Source organism: Prinia subflava, chromosome 2 (genome assembly GCF_021018805.1).
Source record: "Prinia subflava isolate CZ2003 ecotype Zambia chromosome 2, Cam_Psub_1.2, whole genome shotgun sequence".
Classification (NCBI taxonomy): Eukaryota; Metazoa; Chordata; class Aves; order Passeriformes; family Cisticolidae; genus Prinia; species Prinia subflava.
Window position 1 is genome coordinate 26,248,691 of NC_086248.1, and position 27,725 is coordinate 26,276,415.

At 36.9% G+C, this 27,725-nt stretch overlaps 1 protein-coding gene across 1 annotated transcript; it reads right to left on the minus strand.

The window, feature by feature from the left end:
• Positions 1 to 666: 666 nt before the first annotated feature.
• On the minus strand, positions 667 to 27,725 carry LGSN (lengsin, lens protein with glutamine synthetase domain). The gene is made up of 5 exons (XM_063389418.1): positions 22,579 to 27,725; positions 17,016 to 17,075; positions 14,949 to 15,933; positions 5,764 to 5,942; positions 667 to 4,258 (listed from the first exon to the last, which is right to left on the minus strand). The coding sequence occupies exons 1-5, from the start codon at positions 22,606 to 22,608 to the stop codon at positions 3,059 to 3,061; spliced, it is 2,454 nt and encodes an 817-aa protein (XP_063245488.1). The 5' UTR covers positions 22,609 to 27,725; the 3' UTR covers positions 667 to 3,058.

A 27,725-nucleotide genomic window follows, 5' to 3' on the forward strand; every position in this document is an offset into this window, starting at 1 on the left:
TTTCTGACGGACAGAAAACTGACAGTTACGTAACTTGACTCAGGGGCACACGTGGATGAGGAGGGAACAAAGGAACATATAACAAACTTAATAAACTAAATTTCACACCCCGCCACACTTCACATCCTCGTCTCAGTGTAATAGCCTGCATTTACTCTTATTCAAGTACATATTTTTTCCTGGAGGCCCCACCCGGGAAGTGTTCAAGTCCAGGTTGAATGGGGTTCCAAGAACACCTTTTCTAGTGGAAAGTGTCCCTGTCATGGCAAGGGTGTTGGAACTAGATGACTATAAAGATTCCCTTTAACTCAGACCATTCTATGGTTCTATGATTTTATGACCCTGAAAAATCATCAGGAGCATAAGCAAAATTACAGATGTCTCTTTTTTTAAACACTGTACATATTTATATTATGTTACTAACAATGCTTTAGACATTGACCTCAGACCTGTAGAAGAGTGAAGAGTATTTTCAGGCAACACTTCAAGATGAAATGTTAATGATACAACAGTCAAAAATAATTAATTTCAGCTGAACAGAGTGAAGTAACTTTTTCTTGTCTTTCTAAGGAATATGCATGAAAACTTAGCTGGGGATACATGCAACTTTAAAATTCATAACTGCTCATGTTGAAATAAATGTTTCTATGCTTTCCCACAGTCAGAGTTACTTTATTTTTATTATATAGAATACATTTAGGAAAAGGTATTAAACAATATTGACCAAAATTTGGGACCTGTTAGCTTCAGGCTCCTCCTGTGAACCTTTTAGTTTAAAAAAAAATCCATTCATTTGACAGAAACAGGAAATGTTTCAGTTTAATCATACAGTTAATGTCTTTTGAGAATATGAATCATTGAGGACCACCTAGAAAATACCTGTAGATTTATTTTATTAGTTTACCTTATCTTGCTATAACTGTTTATAACTTGTAAACCATCAGTTCTAGACACCTAAGGTTTTTCTGTTTATAAATATGGCTTTCTGTCAATCTAGTCAGGTAGCTGGACACATACAGCAAGAGATTTAGGTGTGATATTATTTTGTCAATGTTATGATAAGAAAATATATGGATAATATATTTACTATATATTATAAACTTAATGTTTATTAAATTCAGTTATAGAAGTCCATTATATATTATCTTTCTAAAAGTGAATGTATACAGTGGCAGACAATTATAAATCCAAGACAAATGAAAAAACATGTCTTAAAACCCACACCAACAAATAGTTATTAATCTGTGTGACTGCTGGGACTAAATATTAAGTATGGTAAGTAAGCTCTCTGAGCAAGGGAATAATTTTTATGTGTGGCTTCTGCCAAGAGTTTCTGCTAAGTGAAAGTGGTAAGTAACCAGAAAGAGAAGAGAGAAGACAGATTTCCAGAGCCCTTTAGAAGTGCTTGGGCATCAAAAGAGATGAATTTTTTTCAGAATGGGAGGTTCTGCTTAAATGCAAGGCTAGACCTGGCCAATAGAAATTAGCCTGTAGCAAAGAAAAGTAGTCCCCTATATGCCTCGAAATTGGGCATTCAGAAATGTATCATGTGAATAAGGGAGAGAACCAAATCCACCCCCTAATCAGACCGAGACAAGGGAATTCATCAGGGTTTTTTAGATTATTTATTTCCTCTTGCTACCTGAGTATAAAATGAGTTCTTTGGAATCACACAACAAGCTTTAGCATACCAGGTGCTACATTTCATGTACAATACTTTGTAGGGGAAGAACGGAAGATCCATCAGTGGGCCAGTAGCACATTCCTGTTCACACCTTCCTAATCCTGCGAGTTGACAGAGGCATTGACTGAATCTTGGTTTTACTCCACTGATGACCAAACTCTTTCACTCACAAATTCCCACACATAGATCAAAGTAATGCGACGAGATAAAGAACACCAGAAATCACTGCTAATGTGGAGATGGTGTGGGAAACAAATGTTATCTTTAACAATAAGGGTAATAACAGCAGCAACAAGAACAAAGAGCAAACCTAAACCACACCTCCTGCTATTCCTAAAAAATTATTTTTCTTTACACCAGCTGCCATTTATAATTTTAGGATTGTTTCTTTTGTCCTTCTATTTTAACCATAATTTTTCAGTCTCTGAATTTGCACCTTCTCTCTTTCTTTCTTATTTCAACCTACTCTTTCTGCTCCTCTCAGTCATCTTTTGCATGCTTGATGAAATCAAGTTTCCCAATAAAGTACAGTTTAAGCTCTAAATTCTTTGGGGTTTTTGTCTTTCTTTTTCCTCATTTGCCATTTCAATCTGAATTAACCCATTAACCATCAAAACATATATAAAACCAGATCATTTTTTTATTGCACAGTGGCCTGACCCTGCTGCGTTTCTATGAATTATTCCCTCTTCAAGTCACCATTTGATTTCTTTTAGTACCTTTATTAACTGTAATTCTTGAAAACTCCATTCAGCAGCAGAATTCATGATGTATAGATCATTATATAATCCATCTCTCTTTTTTATTTATGTCCATTAAGATATTGATTCCTACCTCTAAGGTTCTACAGCCTCAGTCCCTTGCCCCTCTCTCTACAATGTTAATTTTTCTAGCTTATGTTTTAAATCAAACTCATATATTCTTGTGGTTTAGAAATCCATCAGTTACTGAATAGGCTGGAACAAATCCCATAACCATGCTGAACATGAAATTCCCCACCTTCCCCAGTTCTGAACCCCACCCCTCATCACTGCCCCCATCACTCCCACTTTTCTGCATATATACAGTCCCATTACAGTTGGGTAGCTGCTCTTCTTCATTTCGCCTTCTCTTTTCTTCTTTCCACCAGCAGGTCTGCCAAAAAAACCTTCCACCTGTTTTTTTAAAACCCTGTTAGTTTTATTTCATGAACATATCAGCTTTGTGCTGCCATGAATGTACATGGAGAATTAAGTGTAATAACCATGTACCATACAAAGGAGGGGGCAAAAATCTCAAAGCATTAAAACATTTTTAAATATATGTACTAATTTCAAGAATCTTAGCCATTTACTGTATGCATTTACACAGCACCACTACAGAAGAGTGTTCCTTCTAAATAAAATATCCCAGGCATTTATTCCTTTCACTGTCCATTTCTTCAGTTTCTAACTCATAATGCTTCATGGCAACAAAGTATCGGATAAAAGTTTCGCCTAGTGCTTCCTTAATGCAAGAATCCTCCTCAAGTGCAACCAGAGCATCTTCTAGTTTCAGAGGGATTGATGAATGTTTCAGATCACCAGTGTGATTTTCCTCTTCAAGCATATCATCATAGCTGAGTCCTCTCTTTACTCCGTCTAGTCCTGCAGCAATAGTAGCAGCAAGGACCAGGTACGGGTTTGCTGCAGCAGAACTCAATTTATTCTCTATGTAAGTGCCTTTTCCACCATGACATTTGACATTGAAGGCACAGCTGTTATCATTGTATGCCCATCTTGCATTTACAGTCTCTTTTGACTCTTTACTGTACTTAGAGTACGGCTTGCGGCAATTGGTGGTGGGAGCCATCAAGCAGCTGATAGCTGCCGTGTGTGCCAAGAGACCTGACAGCCAATTCCTTCCAACCTCTGGGAGCTCCTCTACTCCGTAACCGGCAGAAAACAAATTCTTCTGGCCATTCAGATCCCACAGGCTGTGTGAGAGAGCCCCAGAATTATAGAATCCTGACTCTGAGAAAAAGCTAGCCACGTAGTTATACTTCTTAGCCACCTCTTTAAGGCCTGTCCTAAACGTGAAGGCGCTGTCAGCTGCATCCAGGCCAAACGCTGGATGAAAAGTGATCTCCATTTGCCCAGGCCCAGTGGAAGAAGAAAAGCTTTCAATGTTGGCACCAGCAAAATACATTCCTTCAATGAGCTCCTGAATAAAAGTCTGGTCATGGTTATTTAGTATTGTGGCTGCAGGAAAGGATATTGTCTTTGAATTTACAACCTCAGTAATGCCATAAATACAAAATTCATAAGTGAATGCAGAGTGCAAAGAAAAGCCATTGTCCTGAAGCTGGCTCAGCTGTTTCTTGGCAATGTGCCTTGGGGAGGTCATTAGTGGGGTGCCCAGCACGGTGAAGGAATCACATATCACTCTTGCAGTCTGCTCAGTCCAGGGCAGTATCCGAAACGTTGATAAATCAGGGTTCAGAATTATGTCACAATTGAAATTGGTTGCATTTATGTAATCTAATTCATTATCTTTAGGATTCAGCGTCAGTTCAAGGTAACTTCTGGGCATGGCAATACCATGAATTGCTTTCTCCTAAACACAGAGCAGAATGACATATTACCAAACCAGAGAAGAGCTCAATGGTATTTTTATGTATATAAAAGATGTAAAATTCAGATTCTCAGGCAGAACAATGATACTTTTGTAAAAGAGCACTAAAATGCCAGGATCACTGATATGAAGGGTAAGAGCCAGTTATTGTGTCTTTATAAGGCAGAACAACTTTCTGCAAGACTGGTATGAAAACTATGACATCAATGATAATTTTTTAAATTTCCATAAAGGACAAAAAAATTTTGTTCAACACTTTTCTTGCATGGTGTTTATATAATTGTGGGTATCACCAGTTAGGTGCACACTTTTCAAGTCAGACTTTTATCTACAGTTAGCCTGTTTAGCTTCCATACCCTCTGACCATTTTTTTTTAATTTAGACCCAAGTGACCACACAAGACACATATCAATTCAATTCAGGCTGTTACTTCTCTTTAAATACTGTTTTTCAGATGCAGCATTAAACAGAAAAAATCTCACTTTCTAGACTTCAAAAGTTTGGGGTAAAATGCAGGGAAGTGCTTCCAGGTGAGAAAATCTCGTAATTATACTTTCTTCTCTATGTGAACAGAAAGCTTCAACTGATGAAATTAAATGCAGGTAAGACCCCAAAGAAGGATTATCTACCTTCAATCAAGCACCTTTACAACTTATTTTATGATCAAACATTTTTCTGATGAAAGCTGCAATTAGGCCAAGTTCTATCAAGTGGAATTTGGCTCGTGTGTACATCTTACTTTTATTCTTCTAAGGGAAAAAAATGCCATTTGTGTGAGCAGAGGAGACAGAAAAGAATGAATGAAATCTGTCTTCTTTTAAGCAAGTGGCAGTCAAAAGTATCAATGTGTGACCCCCATAACCAAAACTGCACACTGTGGTGAACTCTGCTCCGAGATGTCTAAGATGTCCACTTGGCACTGAAAAGGTGTCAAAGGTGACTGCCCCATAGCAGTACCTCTCCCTCCTTGAACTCTGCTACCTAATATATCCTGCTTCCCAATTTGACTTTCATTTCCTGATTCATTACTATGGCAAGTATTGCTGTTAAATCATTGTGCAACTCAGTGATATTTTTCCTATCTTATTGATAATTATGAAATTTCTCTTAACTAAAACGATTTTATTTAAGTCATTCTATTTCTTTCAGTGTTTACTCCTTTCTTTTTTTGTCATTCAGAAATGTTCACTAAACTAAAATTTTTGTAATGTGTTGAATCTGAAAAGATATTTCTGAGGGAAGAGATTATTAAAACTTCAAAGAACTGAAATTATTAGCCTTATCTAATTAGATTACTGTTTGGAGGAAAAGAGGAATAAATTATTGCAATGATGAAAGAGGTCCAGATCCTTTGGGAACATGAACAAGGGGAGGGAACAGATAATTTGTTCTAAGCTGAAGTTGCTGCCTGCAATATGAAAAAAATATAATTTAAGGATGGAGGCATGAAAACACATAAAGGTTCAACTAGAAACCAAAAAACTTACTTGAAAAAATCGAGAAGGGACATTCTTTGATCTTGACACACCATGGAGGTCTACTGATTCAAATCTGACAAACTGCACGTTGTCCCTGGCCATCTGCTGCTTAATGAATTCAATATGAGAGAGCAGGTACAGGAGAGTTGGGTTTCCGAGGCCGTTTACATCAGGGTCTCTGTTGAACGCTAGAAGTGAAGAGGAACATTCACGTCAAACAAAATAATGAATGCTGGAATAAGGCTCTTCTCCTAAAAAGTGTAACAGTGGGAAATTGTGGCATAGAGTGTAAAAACAGAAATGAGAAAAAGATATGGATCATGAAAGAGTTTTGCAAATAAACACACTTTTTTTCCCCTGACATCCTGTATAAAATTCCTTATTTTTTGGAATGATCTGTAATTTAAACTTTTGTTCAAGTTGAAAAGAGTGCACATGGTAAAACCAGGAATTTATGAGGTTTTGAGGAACAAAAGCAGTAACAGGATACCTATTTCCCACTGAAAAGTGACAGAATAATACAGGTGCTGTTTCTTCAATGACTGTAAAGTGCATTGATATCAAAACAAAATAAAAAGGTCACTTGTCTTCTACTAAACTTTTCTCAGGGCCTCTAGAGAGAGATTTCTGTCTTCTCCAGCAAGGCAGTGACTTTTGAGGGAAATTTATGCATTTGTGCATTTTCTGTTAAGGAATCATCTTATCAACTGTATTGCAGAAGCTGTAGGGCTCTATAAACTCCTTGACATGAGGGCAATAATACCTGAACATAACTTCTATAATGGGGCAGAGAGATGGGCACAGTAACTTCCTTTCACCAACCTCAATCTCTCAGCCTGCTTTTCTTTTGAGTACCTATGTGTTGTTTTTATTCAAGTTAAACTACATAAGGTATTAACTTCCACTTAGGACAATAAACTAAAACAACCAAGAGTAAAATTTCATATTAACAGGGAAAAAAATGGGGAAAATATATTTCTTTTCACATTTCTGGTTAAAAGTCCTCCATTCTTCCTGAGGATGTGCACAGATTAATTTTTGCAGATGTCTCAAATCCACAGTGGAAGACCACCAACAGCAACCATTCACCACCAACATCCAAGTGGAAGTTTAAAGCTTCATGCTGAGGCACTCTGAAGGTTAGTGGGAGCAATCCTAATCTCTCCAGTAGCAAATTATCCAAACCAGAGCAGATCTCTAGCAGTAGCCAGCAGGCAAAACCACACCTTTTTGACCTCTCCTTTGGGGCAAGTAGGCTGCTAGTTGAAAGGCTGTGAGGAAGCTCACTAGCTGGCCCAGCACAGGGCTGTCAGATAACTTCCTAAAAAGGCCACAAACTCATCTGTAGTCATAGACCTCTCAGAATCTTTGAGTATTACTGGAGCATCCTCCAGCTTAGATGCCAAGGAAGATATTTAAGGTCAGTAAAGTAAGAAAAAAGTTAAGTAATAACAGTGCTCCATGAAGAATGGCACCTGAAAGCACTGAACAAAATTTAAGTAAATAGGAGAACAGAGTAAAAATCAAATAGAAAGAAAATAATATTGTCACATTCACTTCTCCTCATGACATCTTTCTCTTTGGTCTGTTCTAGCTCTAACTTCCTTCTAGAAATAGCTTTTTCTTTTCCCAGTGTCTTCTATAAACACTGGGGCAATATGCCCTTTAAAAGATGAGTATTAAAAAAGGAAGTCCTGTTTAAATGTTTTGTGTGACATTGACTCTGTTACAGATGCTGCCAAAAAACAAGAGTGAGGGAGGAGGACTGGCCTTGCCCTGCCTATGCCACCAAGTAAGTTATTTGAATACCACTACTTCAGTCATCCTGTAATGTTGTTTTACAACACATGAGTTTACTGGCATCTACCATACTTGATTTTTTTATGAACATGATCATTATTTAGAAGTTTCTTAACAGGTATGAACTGTGGCATTTCAATAGATTGCCAGAACTTTAAAAGATTCTGAAAATATTCCTAAAGTTTATATCAAGAGAAGTTTATTAAACTCCATGGATAGAAATCTGAGGCTTTTACCTTTAAAGAAGTGTTCAATGCCTTATTTTATACATGTTTAATTTCATTGGCAAAGATGGTAAAAATTTCCTGTCATCCTCCTGTCATACTGAGATTTTCTGTCTTTGTATTGTCCAAAGTAAGGCTTGGCTGAAAATCCTTGACATCAGTCAACTTTTGATGTAAATTTTGCAAGTATCTCTTAAAATGTCCTGAAATGTTATCCATTAAATTTTCATGTACTGAACAAATATTTTTCAGGTAAAAATATATGAATCATGAAAAAAAGCAACTTTAATTCTGATCCAATTAATTATTTAAAACAGTATTCTTGAGATATATAGATTATATAAATCAGTATCTAAGAAAAACACAAATTGTTATGTGCATTCATATTATTGATGCATAAATTAATTTTAAAAATATAGCTACAAATATACTTAATTTAAACATCTGACAATGGCATGCAATTTTCCAAATTTTATATATATGTGTTGTCTTCAAGCTAAAATTATTTGAATAAATACATAATTCCATTATGTGAACAAACATTAACAGAAAATTAATAAACATAAAATGTTTCTAAAGAACACTAAGAAAGCAAAAATTAATAACTAAAGAAGGAAGAATTTGTCTTCCCCAGTTGGACTTTTATGATCAAAGACATATAAATTGTATATATTGGTCTATTATTAGCCTAGAATTAATCTATATACCAGTGTAAATATCCTGTTAGTCAAAAGAAACTTATTCATCTAGAAGAGCCTTTTTCCAAAATCTTTTAGACTCAACATAAACAGTCATGCAGCCTTCACATACTTTTTAAAGTTCATCTTTGATATCATTTGCAGATTAGCTTTCTCATTGAAATAATGTTTCTGTACATTTTAAGATACTTTAAAATGTCACTTCTTATTGATTTTGGAAATATGAGAGGGGATTTGTTTCTTAAGTAATAATTATTCTAACTGCTCACTTTTCTACCGAATAGGACCAAAATATATTTTCTTGGTAGCCACTAAATAAATCACTGTCAAACTACATCCATGATGCCAACAATTGTTAAAGTTTGGAAAGGTATAGCAGGGAACAGAGCACTCTGTCTTCACTCAGTCCATATAGTCATTATCCAGAGGATTAGTTACTAGAGGTAAAACAGATAATAAATATTTGACAGGCCTAGCTGATTTAGAACCACAGTCTGAAAGTTTTACATTCTTCTAAGGGAGGATTCTGTTCATGAGTATAACTTTTTCCCTAGGTTTCTGGGTGTCTGGAAATAAGGGCATCTTCCTTTTCATTTCAGAAAATCTCCTTAAAGAAACATGTAAGTTCAATGAGATGCTCAGATTTTTATTTTGAAAATAAAATAAAAATCCAGACTGGCCATCTTTCTTTAAGCAGATCATTAGATAGCTACATCAGTTTGGCAGGACACAGAAAAAAAACCTAATGTTTGTCTATGATTCTGTCTGCATTTCCCATTTAAGTGACCATTGAGAAACACTTGGTAATATTACTGTTTCTACTGTAATTAGTACAAAATATCTACAAATACAAACTATCTTCACATATTTAAAACACCTTAATTGCAAAAAACTAAAAACTGTTATTATTTATAGCAAAAGAGTGGTGAGATTCTTAGATTATTAATATTGAAATCATCCAGATTGCTAAAACCAGCTAGGACAAATAGCTGACATCAGCTTTTCCTTCTCAGCAACAAAAAAAAAGTCAAAACAGAAGAAAGTGCACGTCCCAAATCAATCTCTCATTTTCAACTTGTTCAAGGCACCCTTTCCCGTGGTCTCTTATAAAACTACAACTAAATTAAATAGTTTCTCAGTTCTCGAGGAGGTTATTATGTTAGAAATCTAACACAGGATTAGAAGATCTATTTTGACCCCTTTACAAAAACAGATACCTTGTGTTGATGGTATCCACTAGCAATGAGTCCCACAGGGTAATCACACAACTACACTCTTCTAAATCCTGTGGAAATTCCTGTCAGAACCAGTGTCATGGGTTGGCACTGGCCAGATGTTAATGCACCCATGAATATGTTTTTTTTTTCCTTAACAGCTACTGTGGGATGTGATCAGGAACAGAGCAGAGCAGGCTTAAATCTTGAAAACAAAAAAAACCCACTAAAACTTTATTACATTACATAAGAACAGGGACAGAAATACTCTTAAACACACACAGAGACAGAAATAAAAACTTCTTAGAACATCCACTAGCAATGAGTCCCACAGGGTAATCACACAACTACACTCTTCTAAATCCTGTGGAAATTCCTATCAGAACCAGTTAAAATATGTCTGTTCTTTCTTACAATACTCTGTATTTGTATATTTAAGAACAGACAGTTTACTTGTTTTGCACAGCATGTTATTTACTGTTCTCACTTTTGCCTTCAAACATTACTCTCTTTTATTTCTCAAACCTTATATGACAGCTTTTCCTACAGTTGATACCATTCGTATTGCTACTTTTCTATTCACATCTGGTTTTTTGACATGGTAAGTAGACATGAATTGCATTTGAATGCTCTATTTGATGTGAATAGTGATCACAAGCATCTTCGGCTGAAAAAATAAGCAATACCCATTTCTTTCTCATCTAAAAAAATTTTCACCAAAATTGTTTACTAATTTGATTTCCACAGTAAAGTACATAAAAAGTTGATCCCTACCTTGTATTTTAACTCGCTTATAAGACTCTTAACAGGGAAATAAATATGTTAGCGTACTAGAAACTCCCAAAGGATGGGAGACAGTAAAAATATTTCCCTGCTCTGTTTGACAGTGGAACTTTCAATTCCTTTTTTTTCCATTCATTTCTTTGCCTCATGACAGTCTGCTTTCTCTTTTAAACTTAATAGCAAAGTAGACTTTTTTACTGGTGTGACCATGAAGCTGAGAAGCTCAGCTTTTTCTTGAGTTCTATAGCTAATTTAGAGACTGACATATAGCTTCAATCAGCCATGAATTATTCCTTCCGAAGTGTATGACAACAAAAGGACACAGCTTCGCAGAGAAGATACATCTTCAGGAGTTAAATGCAAAATATATTTTCATCTGTCAATAAATGAAAGATAAAATAAATAACTTATATTTTTTTACATTCCGGGATATTTTATAAAAATATCCCGGAATGTAAAAAACATTCTCATTCACAACAGGCTCCCCTGTTGTGAATGAGAAAATCATCACAGTTGTGTACAAAATTTAGAGGATTTGAAAACAAAATTTGCAGGTGTCTGAAAGAAATTTAATTTGTGTAATACCCAATGGAATTACCTAACTGATAATCCTAAATACGATGAAACTACACTTGACTATCTTTCTTCAAAATAAAACAGAAAATTTGGATTTGGAAGGAATCACTGAGCAAAGTTAAGTGAACCAAGGCTTACACTGTTGCAAACTGGTAAGTCCCTTCTGGTCTAAAAATATTTGTCCTAATTTAAAAAAAAAATCAAGAGAATCATAGAACGGTTTGTGTTGAAAGAAACCTTAGAGATCATCTAATTCCAGTGCCTATACCATGAGCAAGGACACCTTCCACTAGACCAGGTTGTTCACTAGGTAGCCATTGGTGCCTGCAGCCATAGTTGAAACATATTTTCTTTCTTCAGAAAGTTTCCTCTCTCTTAAACAGTTCCTGGTCTCATGTTGGTCATATTTACATGAACATATACTTGATATATACTCAAGAATACAAGTCCTGCTGAGACGACCTGCTTCTGGAAATGTTCTGGAGACCCTGCTCTGCAGTCTGCATTGAGAAGTTTTTAAAACATTTTTTATCCTGGCTAGAGACCAAGACATGCAAAGCAAATTTGAAGCCTCAGGTGACAGGTTTATTCCAGTGCTTTGCTCACCTACAGCTACCTGGGGTCCAGAAGAGCAACTTCTCCCCAGCCTGTGTGATGTCCCCAGGCTCAGTTGGTCCTTCTGCCCCACTTCTGCCTGTGGCTGCTGAGGCCATCTGCAGTCCCTGGCTCTGGGGGCCCTCATCCCCCAGTGTCAGAGGGGAGGATACACCAAGACTGTGGGGTACTATGATCCTTGGGTCCTTCACATTGCTTGAATAAGGTTGTTTCCTTTGGCCTCCTCTCTGCCTGCTATAGTATTAATATTCTAATTTAACAGCATGCAGGTGGTAAGATTTCAGTTCAGAGATGTCAATATACACCTACCTTATGTGCTATATACACTATATATATAGCACATGCATGAATTAATCCTGTGTGCATGTACATACTATGAATGGTTATTTAACACTGCACACATTCTTTACTGTCACTCATATTCTCTACTGTTTGGAATCATCCCTCTTTGTCTCGCAAGAATGCAGGCATTGAACAGCTTAAGAAGCACCTGGTAATTGATAACTACATACCAACTTGCAGAAATGCACATCATTGTCAGATATAGACACTTTGGCAAATAAAAATCCTAAACTCAGGTTAGACCTGTCAGTATATTCACTTATTAGCTGCATGTGTTAGTTTCTATCTTTCCATGGAAAAGTGCTTTAGATTGAGTTTTAACTTTAGCTTCAGCTCCAGTTTCTCCGCCATTGTTCAAGTAACATTTTTCCTAATAAACCAAATATCTGACATACTGCTTCTTTTCTATATTCTTTCCCATGCCCAAGAACTTCTTTTATAAAAGATCTGACAAGAAATGGACAAAATGCACATGCAGTAATATTCCCCATTGTCCAATCAGAATTTTTGAAAAAATATATGGACTTATCATTTTAGAGAGATGTTAGCCATGTATTTAAAATTACTGTATAGAAATCCTCCAATGTACTCTGAATCACTGATGCTAAACTACATGTTTTAAACTTTCTACTGCTGATCTCTAGAGAGTGTCCCTTAACTGTGTACTTTTATAACAATAAAGTATATTCCTGTTTTGGCCATATCTCAACACTGAGTGGATCTGAAATATAACCTCTTGTAATTTTTCCAAACATTTTGGATGAAGTCTTCTGATTTGAGCAAGTTTAATATTTGAAATCTTTCAATTTATTAGACCTTGTATTTCAGATCTACTCAGTGTCAAGATATCTTTAGATCCAAGACTTCAGGCACTTTGGTAATTGAAATATTTAACATAATATTTTAGTAAAACAAAAAGAAAATATTTAGGACTTGATCTTATCAATCAATAAATTACCATGGGCAGCAATAAAATACTGTTTATGCAAAGGCTCATTAAACAGTGCAGAATTTTATCTAAAACTTTCCTTCCATGCAGTTACTGAATGTATTCAATGAAAATTAAATTTTGAACACATACAGTTCTTATTAAGTAGAAACTATTTCTGTACATTCCATTTACTAGTTGAAATGCACAGTGAGCCCTACCACTTGTTTGGTCAAAGCCAAATGGAATCCAAACCTCATGAAGTTCTAAAATGTTTGATATTGAATACTTTTCTGATGAGACAAAACAGTTTTCTCCCAGCTCCCCTCATAGTTAATTCTCATCTGTAGGTCTCTTGCAGTCATTGCTACCACCAGTCACACAGGGCAGGATTAATCCCAGGTAACTTTAGGCATCTCAGAGTTAGTCAAAGGACCTAAAATAATCATCATGGGACTTCTTTTCCACTGAGTGGAAATATACCCACACTTTCAGAGATTAATTTTTCATCCACCTCTAATACCACTTTGAGGACAAAAAGCCTGTCTTACTGACTAGGTAATAAGCCTTGGATTAGCTACTTCATGTTGAGTGGTTACATCTGGGTTGAAATCCCCCTGTGGAATCTGCAATTAATGTCATCAGTTCCCTCTACCTTGTAAGTGGTGCTATGACTAAAAATAATTAGTCCTATGTTTTAAAATATACTTGCTGGTTTTGCAGACAATGAGAACATAGTAGTGTTAAAATTTTGATAATGAATTTTGCTGGCCTTTATCTCCTGGACAGTCTGGAAAGGGAACAGCATCAAGCATAGGCTGAGCAATAATCCTCTAACCTTTTTATTCTGATAGACATGAATAGAGAGTGGCTCAAGTGTGAAGTATCTTTTCAAAGCTTTGTATTTCTCATACAGTGCCTTGAGTAAACACTGATGCTGTTCATGGATATCTTTTTCAGACTTGTTCAAAATGGGTAATACAAAATGTCTACCAAGAAATCCTGTTGCAGTTAACAACAATTGACATGTTCAAATTGTCTGTTTTCAGAGTGTCTAAAGCAAGGTTTCCATCCATCTGTCAGAAGACTTGAAAAAAGCAGGATAAACTAATATTGTTGTAAACATTTTATTGCTATTATTATATTTAGTTACATAGTTAATGATTGTTAAAGTATTTTATCAATGAAGAGATTCATACATCTTGTGTCAGTCAGATAAGTCAAAAGGAAAAATGTCTGTCCTGGAAAGCTGATAATGTGATCTCAGACTGATGCACATGGAAATGTATTAATCTCATATTCATACAACTGACAAACTGGTGTTTTTGTGCTTCCTGGAAACAGAACAACAAACTGCTCAAACCCATTATCACAGCTAATAATAGTTTCCAGTTTGTTGATCCAGCTAGCCCAGAAGCTTTTACAAAGAAATCACGGCCTATTAGTAGCAATTAATTGTCTCTATAAACACTTCCAAAATGGACTTACTGAACAGCGTGAAAATAAGTGCAAGTTCTCTCTGCCTCATTTGCTTTTCTTCCCCTATAATTTATAAGAGATGTTTTTGCATTCCAGTCCTCTCACAAGACAAATAATTGAAAACATCACCCTTACATGGGAGCAATTTCTACTGCTGGAAATGTTTAAAAGAAAAAGGAAATTTTAAGAAGCGCAGATGCCACCAGAGCTTTGCAGTACCCAGCAGAATTTTGGGAAATGCTGCCTGCACTCAGTTTAAATGAGGAAATATTTCAGTTTTAGTGAAAAAGACATGACCACTTGTGCATGAAAGTTTTTGGCAGGCAGTTGGGCTTTATAAATGCCTTGCTTTTAAAAAAAAAAACAATAGCATAGATGTAGAGCACAATATCCAATCCATCCTCATCACACAGAAACCACAGGCGTCAGCTCTCACACAGTAGCTCTGACTTAAGTTTGCAGCTTAGCAAAACACCACAAAACAACAGGAGCATTTTCTTTAGGAGGAGAGCAGGTGATGTTTAAGCATCCTTACCGTCGAGGCCTGTGGAGGAGTCAAACTGAATCTCAGGAGCTGTGCTTTCTGCAGGTGTAGGAGCTGCTGGTAGTCCCAGAATAAGGTGATCCACATTGCTTCCCACTGGTTGCTGCTGGTCAGAGCCGGCAGAGCTGAGGACCAGGACGGTTTTGCTCTGCTGCCCCATTCCCTCCTTGTGGAAGCTGAGATACTTTTGCTTTTCCACTCCAAAATGGGGACTGAGAGTCTCAAAGGGCCAGCCCTGCTTGTCAGCTGCTTTCTCCCAGGGTTTCATATTTTTCTGAGCAAAAGGGCCACTTGCCTTTCCACAGAAACTGGGCCCATGAGAAGGCAGATGGCCTTCACTCAGCAGGTTTTTCAACTCTTGTAGACTTCGTCTAGAAATGCCAGCTGCTCCCTTGAAGGACTCGGCAGTACAGCTCCCTGGCCCAGATGCAGCACTTCCCAGGGAGCCCATCTTTGTCACATGAAACTTGACACCCTTTTCTTCCATCCCACCCCGTTCTTCTGGCTGACCCCTTGCCTGCTCATCCTTCTCCCTCTGCACTGCCTCGGCACAGCCACCTTTCTCTGCACCCCTCGCAGGCTGCACACTTGTGGGCAGCTTCTTCTGAGCTGCAGTATCTGTTTCCTCATGCATTACTCCTAATATTCTTTTCCCAGTATCAGCATATTCCTGAGTTTCTCCACACCTGTCTTCTTTGCCATTGCTGCCAGAACTGGAACTGTCGTGACCTCCTCTGTCCTTTTGTACTGGAGGAAAGGCAGAGGGGTTTTGGTGAGACTGCTCTGATGGCAGTTTTGAGCAACCAGGGGTTCCTTTAAGGGGACAAGGATCTGGGAGTTTTGAGGTGTGGGACAGCTCCATCTTCTCATTTTCTAAAGGAGGAACATACTTTGTAGGACCTTTGATTCCCTTTTTCTTTCTGAAACCACATATATTGTTGCCATCAACTTCATCATTGTCACTTTCAGATGTGTTCTGTAACCAGCAATAAAATATACAACCAAACAACATGCATGAATGACAGAGAACATGGCAATGGAGCACTACCACCTGCTGCATTTACCTTGTAGTACTTCCACTACTTCTTGATGATGGAAGTCTCTGTGAACACTTATTTTAATCTTTAAAATATCTCACAGAATTCTTTTTCTTATATTTTAGAACAAAATTGGAGAAAACACCTTCATAATACTGGTCTTAGGCAGGTTTAGTAGATTATAATATAAAACATAGTGCATTGTGTGACATCATTTGCCAAATGTATGTCCCTTAAAGTTGAAAAAAAATATACTTTAGTACTTACAATTAAGTATATTCCTGGTCATATTAAAAGTATTTGTATTTATAAAGGAAAGTCATTGCCCTGAAACACAGAACACTGGCAATTCTTATGAGGATGAGGATTGCAACCTGAAAAAAAGCAGCTTTTAAATTAATTTCAGGACCTAATTTGGACAAATAACTAAACTTTCAGAACAGTGTTCAAAAGGAAAAGCTCATATTTGGATATTTAAACAGAAAATAACCCAATGTTTACCATTGTCTATGGCACTGATATAGTTTATATTGTAGTGGTGGGAGCAGATTTTAAAATGGATGTAAACCTGTGGAAAAAGTGCAAAAACGAACTACAAAAAAAATAATGTGCTTGCATTATCCCCAAATATATCAAGTGTCTGGATCACCATCTCTCCTAACTATCCTGATCCTACCTCAAGTGTGATTAATTTGATGGTGACAGGGAAAGGGACAGGAAATGAAAACCAGACACTTTCTAATTAAAAAAATAGCACATATTACAATATTGTGAGTGATTAATTATCAAAATAGTGATTCAATTCTTCATCTCACAATGTCTTTAAAAAGACTCCCTAACTTAGTTTAACCAAAATCACTGCATAGCCACCCACAAACTGTTATATTACTAATGAATACCTACTCAAGTATGTATTTAAAAGATAGGAACACTCCTTGGTTTGCTTGGGTTGGGCTGGAATTAGCACCTGTAAAAACATTGGGAAATCAAGCGATATCCTCTGAATGAGACCATTTTTTACCTTTTCCACAAAGGAATAATCTGCACTCTCTCCAATTTCTGGATTTCCAGAAGAAGGGATCTGCACAAAAGCAAAGTGAATGCCAGTCTGGGTAAAGCAAAAGTGATTTTTGTTGGAAGACAAAAGCACGTAGAAGGAAAGGCAGCAGCATCCAATATGTACATGGAATGAAGCAGCTACATGGCCTACATTAAGTTCATTAACAACTCCCCTTTTTCCACTGTTTTCTCACCATACTATTTTCCATCATTCTGTAGTCAAAACATGCCCGTGACGCCCACTTGCAGTCAAACACAGCGACTGGTGCATTCACAACAGGAGTCCTTTCCTACCCCAGTTTTAGCACCCCGTGTTTAATGAACCCTTTTCTTCATCCAAGGGCTTTGGTTTATTCCCATAACCCACCCTATAATACCCCATAAAGCAATCCTGGATGTTTGCTGATACCCCTACACATTCACCCATACAGAATGAGCCTAACTCTTAAAGCTCTGTATCATTATGGAACAGAAACACAATAAATTAACCTTTTTGAAAAGCAAAGTGGACAAAAACCAGATTATAATTCAGAATTTTAATTTTAATACTTTCCTTAGTAATACAAAAAGCTGAGGAAGAAATAGGGGTGGAGGAGCCAGGGTCTACAAAATGGAAAAACATGTCTTAAAATAAAAACGTCATAATATTAAATTTCTAAACATATAACATTTTTTGAGAGAAAGTAGAGTTCCAGCTATGAAAGCTATAGTCATTAAAAAATTTATATTATCATTCATTTATGACAAATATTTGCTTTAATATCTTTTGTGGCAGAGGCTTCCATCATCAAAATATCTTGATTTACAAGTTATGGGGTTTTCAGAATTCTTTTGTTTCCTTTGAGTAACTCAAAACCAGTAACATAATCATAACGCCATAGGCATTTCTGCTTTATAATGTATGCTGATAGCTATTGAAAATTTTAAAATTAGACTAAATTTTTGCCTGTTATCCATATTGTAGATGTCTGAAAAATGTTCAGCAAAACAACTGAAGGAAAGTTGACCTCATCCTTTTTCATAAAGCCTCAAGTCAGACAAAGGATTGTTCATATGTCAAAACCCAAAATGTCAGAAAACTGCTTATTCATATAACTAGCCATTCTAAAGGATTTCATGAACACAAGGTAGCATTCCTACATTATAATCCTTATCAAAACAAATTCTTCTAAATAGACATGAGCAGGATAAGGACTGATCATTTACAAGTTTGTAAATGGAAATGTTCTTTTGCAACAGACCTCTAATAACTGATATGTCTATAGTAGTTTGTAAAGTGCTTATTTTCCATGAAGGTAGGCTATGGTACTGTAGTTTGATTTTAGACCCAAAAGAAATACTGTGCCCATTACTCTTAAACAAAAACAGTGATCATTTTTACTTTTAAATAAACAAAACTCTTAAAATTATACAGAGAACAACCTGTGCATTACTTTAGGTCTGCAGCAAAAGGCACATTGTGATTTTTGGCAGGGAAATGACTTTTAATTTCTAAATAAACTAGGACCTTATGGACTTTCATTTAGAAAATTTCATTTTTAATTTTTCATTTTCATTTCATTTTATTTCATTCCATTTACAGTATTTTTTGCAGTGAAACAAACATTTCTATATTTGTTGCAAGGCACCACTACAGCATCTCTTCATATTAAAGACAGTCATATGCATGAGATATAACACAGACTTAGAGTTACTTGTCTATTAGTTCATGTGGTGTCTACCATCAGAAAAGGCTTAGTACATGGGTACAGAGGGGAGACCACCCAGGAATAAGACTCATGAATTCTGTTTAAATTTTTATTTCTTGAAAAGTTGTTTTTTTCTACAGAAGACAGGGATGGCTAAGTGAAATAGTGCCTCGAAAGAGATCCATTGCAAGTGAGCCAGCTACAAATCATTACTTAATTTAATTGAACCATGTGTCGTGCTGTGCTGAAAGGAAAGTAAAACCGTCATGGCATTAATACAGCAAAAATTCTGACTACTTTTAATTTCCTTTCTGAATTTTCCTGCATTTTTTGTTGGTCTGCATCAACAGTACTAGGAAATAGGCGACTTTAAAGTTCTTCTATCCAATATTTGTTTCAGAATCAATTAATTTTTGTTTGCTGATTTTCAAATATTTGCTTGCACCTTAAGTAAGAGGTTTTGGCAGTTCTGAAATTTGCTTCTCTGTCTTAACAAGTGAATGCTTGGGCAGAGATTCAAATATTCCTGACAGAAGAATTGACTCCAAAATACAAACATTGTGGACCACATTATGCAACAGATTCGGGTTTTTCTTTCTAAAGTTTTATTCGGTGTTATTCTTGATTGATATTTATTGGTACCTCCCCAAGTTCTGATTTCTGTTAGGTCTACTTGTGCCAGTTCTGCAATTTGTGCTGATACACTGATGCCCTCTGCACTGGAGTTTTCACCTGGTAAGGCTTCAGGTAGAGGTGGATCAGTGCAAGTCGTACAAGAGGCAGCAAGAGTTGGCTGGGTCACACTTCATTTCCCTTTATGGATAATCTCAACTCATAAATAACAGCTTTACTCATCTTCACTACATGCCTGCTGTGTCACTCTGAGTACACAGGAGTCTGGATGTCTCTGACCATCCACAGATAAGGGCTATACTCAAGCTTTACTCCAGCATGTTAGGGCACCATGCAGGTAGGAAGAGGGGAGAAGAGAGGACAGGAACAGCAGGCAAATATTTCATCATTGTGCAGATGAAATCGCTTGCTCTACTTAACCAAATTAATTGTCACTTCTGGCATGCAACCAGGATTCTACATCTGAGGGACATTTCATATCTCGCGGTCACACAGAAAATATAAGTCTAAAGCAATTTTTCTTAATTGGTTTGTGTTCACATTTGGGCCTTGTACAGCTCTGAAGTGGAGCATTAACTATATCTGGAAATACAGCACTGCCAAAAGGCAGTTCATCTGTAAACCTGCCAAGCTGAGAGCACTGGAAATGTAAAGTGTTGCCTTTGGGAGGAATAACAAATACTGAGGTTTGTGGTGTGTGAAACAGGTGAAAATCCGGGGCAATTCTTGAACTTTTGCCTTAAAATGATATTATAGGTGACTGAAAATATATCTGTAAGTCTTCTACGTGGCAAATTCAGATGCTGCAGAGGAACCTTCCATTTTTCTTCTACTTTTTGTTTGTGTCATGACTTCAGGCAAGACTGTAAACACTATTGTATTTTATGAACCTCTCTCAAAAACATATTAACAAAAAGAGATGCGGAAATGAGAAAAAAGAAACTCTCAGTAAAGCATTTGAAAGTGGGAAAAAAGAGAGAAACAGAGTTAGTTTGAAAGGAGCTCTGAGTAACTGTAGATGAATAGCTGCAGAAGGATTTCTATCAAAGGAAAAGGCGAAAGAGGCAAAGTGCAACTCTAGCAGGAGCTTTAGTATACCTAATCAACAAAATAACTCAATGTCCCTGCTACTGACTACCTAAAAAACTGATGCAAGCATTCAACAAAGTACAATAGAGGCTAAGTCACATTCTCATTTTTTATTTCATATTGTTAACTGACTGTTAAGAGGTCAAATTGTGATGATCTTTTTGAGTTGGTGCTATAGATTTTTCAAGAATGAAAGATTATTTTTGCAAAGAATATCTAAATGTCAAAATCTGGTAAACCTAAGAAGTAAACCGAAGAAAAATATGGGAAACTAAAATGAAAGTCAAAAATATGTATAGGATTTGGTTGGATTAATTTTTTATTTATGAAAAGTTAGTGGCTTCACTTAGCTTTTTAAATTTTTTTTAATCACATAAAACACAGTTGAAACACTGAAATTAAATGCTGCCAGTCTAAAAAAATGTAAAAATGTAGTTCAGGTCATGCTGACATGGGACATTGTTCACATTGTTTGATTTTTTCCAGTTCTAATTCAAAAGTCAGTTTTTCAGAGTCTTCAAATACTGTCATACTCTAAATGCTGGAACTTTATATGTCCCACTCTGCCTGTTACCAGGTTACCCTTTACATCACCCCCAGGTTGGTACATCAAGTTTATTTAATCTTTTTGTGTAGCAATGAATTTCAAATACTTGAAGCCAAGTCAGTGGGAGGTGCTGCTTAAGACCTCACACAAGACTCACACATTGAGCAAGTAGTTCTGTGTCCAAGTGCTTTCCCTGCCCCTTTCCCTGGCAGGCAGAAAGCATTGCCCTGCTGCTTCCCCAGCAACCAGGCAGCAGAGGATGCAAGAACAAATTATCTACTGCTGGGAATTAATGAAGCTTCACTGGAGTCACTGGAGCTACAAAGATTTGAACCAGGACAGAATCTGGCCATGGAGTTGTACCGAGAACAACACAGACATTTCCAGGGAGTATCTCCAAGCACAGAGAGGGGTTGTGTCTCTTGGGTGCAGTGCTAAAACAAGGCGTGTGAGGATAAACAGACACTGGTTGTTTGTAAGCAAGAAACATGAGGATCACATACTTTGTCAAGATATTGCTGTGACTAATTTCTCCCCCAGTGACCTTGTTTGATAAAGTTGCTCTTTGAGAGTGATTTACCACCACAAAAACCTCATTGTGAAGAATGTGAAAGTGGTATAAATGTTAGGTACATCTCATTATTTTTCAATTGGAGAAGCTGAAGCACAAACTTGCCATAGGTCAAGGGAAATGTGTGGCAATGTGAGGAGCAGAAAAAGTCTCCTTCCTTCAATTGAAACTTTTAGATATTCTCAAGATTATTAATATCCTTTATGTGAAAATGAATGGAGTGAGATTACCTCACAATATTGTGCTACTTATTTTCACATCTAACATCTGCCTTTGTCCGTTACACCCATTCAAAGCCTTTACACTACATACACAATTACCAGACAAGCTTCTCAAGGTCATTGATTATCTTGCTGCTTCAAAGCAACAGAGTTGTCCTTATAACAAGATTATTTGCAATTACTTTCCCTTGACTATGCTACTTGAAATGTGTAAAAAAAAAATCCCTAAATAAGGCAGTCTCAAAATGAATAAGCTGATCCTTCCTTCACAGTAGTTTGGGACCACAGAAGTATGAATTCAGGACCAGAAACTGTTTTAAAATGTGCTTATATAGAAACTAAGCATTTCCATTTGAGTCAGTACCTGACTCAAGAGTATCACTTTCTAAACCAGATCAGATCCCAAGCCACAGATTGTAGTGTTTTCATTTACATTAATTAAGTCAAAGCAAATATGTTTCCCCAGTAATATTAATAGGGTCAGATTTAAGACATCTATTTCTGTTATTTTTGATAAAGCTATAAATGAAACGAAATGGAAGTCAAAATCTCTTAGACTTGCTTCCTGAAGCAAATGGAGTTCTCTCAGCTTAAACAAGAAGCCTTTCTTTGACCTCCATTTCCTTCAGAATCAGACCGTGCTCAACATACATGCATGAAGAGCCTTGCACATAATTCACAAGGAACAACACACTCACTTGAAATCTTGAGGGAGATGGAAGAAGTATTTTATATCAGTATATCTGTCTGGAAATCATTCATAATCAGTCTCTTACCTGCTCAGTAAGATCTTCCTTTTTGCTCATGTCCACTTCATTCTAGTTCAGGTCACCATTAGAGATGGCCTAGTAAAAATCTAGTAGAAAGATATCCTATATTTATAGGCCCGGACACAATAAGGGTTAGTTCAAACAGAATTGCTGTAAAGTTCTTTTCCCAGAAGGCCACGCAGATGATGAGCCATGAAGAGCAACCCCAACAAGTCATGCCCAGGAGCACTCCTTTCTGGAACAGCGCGGAAGTGTAAACCGACAAACACACATTATTAGCTGCCCGCCTGGAAACAAAGACAACTGAGCACAAAACTGGTTTGCTCAACTTTTCTCCTCACAAAAGGCTTTTGTCCTGTAACAAGCCATTTCTCTTCTGGAACAGAAGCTATTGTTAGGCTCCTTAGAGGTAAAACCTCTACTGGGCATTATAACAGCAGTATGTTTTTGAGGCCCACGGACAGGGATTTGAAAGGCACAGAACACTGCAAGAACAACATGCAGCACCAGCCAGTTATTCTGGCTTGCATGTGGTAAATAGAAAGTGATGAATCTGGTTGCATTAGAATTGGAGAGGGGTCTTTTTCTTGCATTAGATAACTAAAACATTTCAAAGATTAGATAGTTAAGCTTATCTTTCTTTCTTCCTTATTTTTTTTATTTTTCAGATTCAATATTTTTTGAAAAGACTGTTTTTCACTGACATTTGATTCATTCAAGTTCCTTTGGATGACATAAAGTTAAAGGGTGGCCATATTGTTGTGCTTACAGCAACTCTGCCTGACAACCTATCACTCAATGAATTCAAGCAAACATGATGTTCGAATTGGCATTTAATTATGTGAAAACTCAGGTTTGGAATTCTTTTAATACTAAAAAAAAAAAAAAAATCGTTAAAATTACCCCAAAATAATGACTATGCATTAAGAGCCATAATTCACAAAAATCTTGGACATCACCCATCCAATGCATAAATAGAAATACCCAGGTCCCAAACTGGAATTCTGAAAATCCTTCCTTTTCTTGTATGCCAGAGATCCTACATTTGTGACTCCATCTATGCCATTTCTGTAACTGCCTCATTCTGAACTGCCCTGCTTGTCACAGACCAGTGCAGGCAACAAGTGGAAGTTTTCTAAATTCAAGAAATAGGCTTACTTATAAGTCTTGACATTTTGTCACCCAGACATTAAAAAAATCAACACCCAGACCATTCAACAGGGCCAGGCTCCTACAAGACAGATAGCATGGAAGTCAGCATTTTGCTTTCAGAATAGTTCTTTCAAAATGTTTGCCTCAGAGTGTCGTCATACAACAGTAGGCACAATTGCTCAGTTCCTTTTCTAGGCAATGTACAGCTGTCATACAGTTTGCCATGGCAGAGTTGCTCGTGAGCCTGTTAGGATGAGCTATGTCAAAGAGACACTTCTGAGCAGGACTACTCACACCAAATTGTCTGAGAGGCAGAGGCCAGACAGCAACAATTCTTCTGGCTTCCCATTTTTTACCATTTTGAATGAAAGCAGGAACAACCTCAGTTCTTAATTTATAAAGACACACTTCGGGTTAAAAATCTTATTTGTCAGAGCAAGAAAAATATTCTTCACAATAACAGTGGTCAAACAGGTTGCTCGGACAGGCTGTGGGATATCCATCCTTGGAGGTATTCAGAATTTGATTATAAAATGCAGTGAGTAAACTGAGACAAGTTCAGAGTTGGCTCTGATTTAAGTGGCAGATCAAGCTCGATAACTGCCACAGATGCTATCCAGAATAAATTATTATATGATTGTACATGTGATTAATTTATACATATTTTTAATTAACTTCATTACATTCTTGCAAGTACAAAACATCTCTGGCACACTTCACATTCTGTTCTACTCTGTTCTGCTAAACAGATCATAAAGACAAGAGCAAGCTCTGTTTTAAACAGTGTAGTTGAGGCACCAATCTTGCAAACATCATTAGCAAGAAACAATCTTTTCATTAATGCTGGAAGAATCAACTATTTCAATCTCAAGTATTTATTAGGTCCTCTTAAAAAAGTGTTGGTTCTTTTTCCTTTGTGAATAGTGTGAAAGGGGAGGGAGGGGGTTCTCTGCCAAGAGCTACCTGCAAGACGCTGCTGGTTTCAGAAAAACAGTGCTGATTGGAGAATCTGAGAATCAGATCCAGAAACTGATGGAAGCTCATTTCAGATCTACCACAACACACAGATTAATGCAAAGAGCATGGTTTGGTCAGTAACACTCATCATCTTCCCACATTTAGTAAGTAAGATAAGTCAAGACAAATCTACTTGAGATCTCATGAGAAAAACCCAGGGGTTTATAAAAAATGTCTTTTACATATACATTCATAAAGGCAGTTTCTGTAACTAAGCTTTGTAAAAACCTGCTTTCAAATAGATATGGGAGTATTCTTCCTAAAATAAAAAAATCTTAAATTCTTTCTAAAACAAACCTCCTACATTCTTAAAAAAAAAACAAAAACAAAACAAAAAACCCCAAAACCCCAAAAAAACCCCAAACTCCAGAGGAAGGCATCCTATGAGGGAGAAGTATTCTGACAATAGAAAGAAGGGAAGATAAAAATAATGGAATCATGTTTATTTTTCATTTATAATTGAATTCTGCATGAGAGATAAGTGGTGAATTCCAAATTCCTGAAAACCCAGGTTAGTTTAGCACTGGCCACAATAAGAAAGGGCCAAAAAGTATGGAGTAATGTTTACTGCTTGATCAGGAACACAGCTGCGAGAAACAGCCATGCCGTGCTCATCCACCCCTTGTTTCCTGGCAGATAGATGAGTTGGGTTGGAGCAGACCTACCTCTTAGGCTTGTCCTAAAATGCTTGTCCCATCTTTCATCCCCTCCTCCTTTTCTACTTTATTAGAGAGGAACCTTTTCCAGTCCTTAAACCCTTCAAGCAGGTGTAGCAAATTTCATCTTCCTTGCTAAGAGGCCTCGAGATGGTTTCAATTTGGCATTAGCATTAAAGTGCTAAAAATGTTCTTTTTCCAGGTATACTGACTACAAAACAGTTTTTAACATCATTATAAGTAAACCAAATTCCTCAAGGTTATGCAGAGGGCAGACTAATATTTTCATAGCTATATCACAAAAAGGGAGCCCGAGAAGAACAGCTCAAAAAAGTTGTTTTCTGGAGGAGAAACAAAGACTTACACAAAATAATCCCTTTATTTTACAATGTAGAAGTGATACCATGAGTTTGCATAATTATTTAATTCAAATAAGCAGGGCTTGAACCACAATTTATCAAAAACCAATATAAAAGTCTAGACACTTCAGAAATAAAACACAGAACAAACAGCACAAAAGTGGTTACTTAATACTTTAACTACAGATACTTTGTATGCCCTGTCTATGATGAATAAGTGCTAATGAGAAGTGCAAACTGCTCATTATCCCATTAGTAGCTCTTCAGCAGCTAAAAAAAAGAGAATCAGCTTCTCTGGTGGCAGCTACTGTGGCAAACAACTGCCAGCTCAGGGGAATGATCTGCTGGTGAGCTGATGGGAACCGTCAGATAGACTTCACTGTCTAAAAAAATACATTAAAACTACTTCTGATTTCAGCTACTTACAAAAGGGTGGTTTTTTTTCATGTATTTAAAAAAAAAAAAAAAAAAAAAAAAAAAGTTAAAATTATCACTGCTTGTACTCTCATCCCATTTAATTTGGTTCTCCAAGGGGGAAAATTTCTATAGACTCTGAAGTAACATCATTTTAAGCAGCAAAGAATCAGGCTTTGGAGCATCCATCAGGAAATTATTTTTTCTCCTAACAAGTGCAAGTTACATTCAGTTAATTAATGAATAAATAAGAATAAAAAGAATAAAAATAAACAAAAAGCCTTTTAAATCCACTTAAAATTCTTATAACATGTGGAGAATTCCAAACTGGTGCCAGCTGATACTATCCACACCACACAGTACTGTAGGGATACACAGGTTACAATACGTTTTGCCAGACCTATCCCACGAACTTTTTACAACAAAGACTCTTGAACTCTCCAGTTCTGAGGCTGGCAGTTACATGGCTGACAAAAGCAGGTCACTAAGTCTCTCCCACACCATCATAAAACTATAAAATTCTGTACTAATACCTAAAGGTATTACAAAGCCAAATGAGAAATTTTAATATTGAAATCCCTTCAAGAAAAACCAACCTAATGTGTTCCCTTACCAACAGATATATTTCTTCTTTTACCTGTGCCTTGCCGTCATTACTAAACAACACTGTAGCTTCTATTCAAAGGGTCTTTTTCTTTTGCTTTTTTTCACAACTGACATATTATTCAGCAACAAGATTTAAAAAACATTTCAGCTAATTAAATTCCATATTGCCATGTAGTAAAACAGATTATTAGAACTTAGATTTGCACTGATCCATCTCAATTACTATAGCTATGTTTCTCCTAGGTCCCCTTTTAAATTTTCCTCATACAGTTTTCTCTTCCTGCATTCTCAAAAGGTAGGCACAATTGGTGGAAGTGGAACCAAAGTAAGACTATGACTAGAATAAGAATTCCTGTGGCCCCAGTTCCACCCAATGCATCTTCTGTCTCCCCCTTCACCCTTATGGTGACAATATACACTCACTTCCCTGGCAGTCATGCTTTGCCACAGTGCAGCTGGTGGACTGGGTGTCCTAGGTTACAATGTCAGATGTGCCCAAAGTATGTATTCTATCACCATCTTCACGAGCTGTTGGAACCAGGTGGGGCAGTGTTTCCCTTGCCTCTCCCTCTGGACTATCTTCTGTTACTGGGCCATCAAGGCCTTACCCATGACTCACAGGTAACTCCCTCTGGAAGCCATCTCTGTTTAATGGGCAATCAAGGACCCACTGCAGGACTCATAGAATGAGATCAGCCCATTGTGAGATGCTCTGCCCAGGGGAGGAGCCAAGCATTCCCACCTGGCTATAATCTGGGATTTGGGACAGCACAGAAGGCCTCACCCACTGGATTACCAGAGGACAAGAGCTACTAAACCTTTCTGCAGGATCACTGCTTCAACAAGACCACTTCATCTGAACTGCTACCACCACCTGAACTGACAGGGTGTCAGGTTGTATTCCGACTCTGTCAGAGGGTGGTTTTTTTTTTTTTTTTTTTTTTGTTTG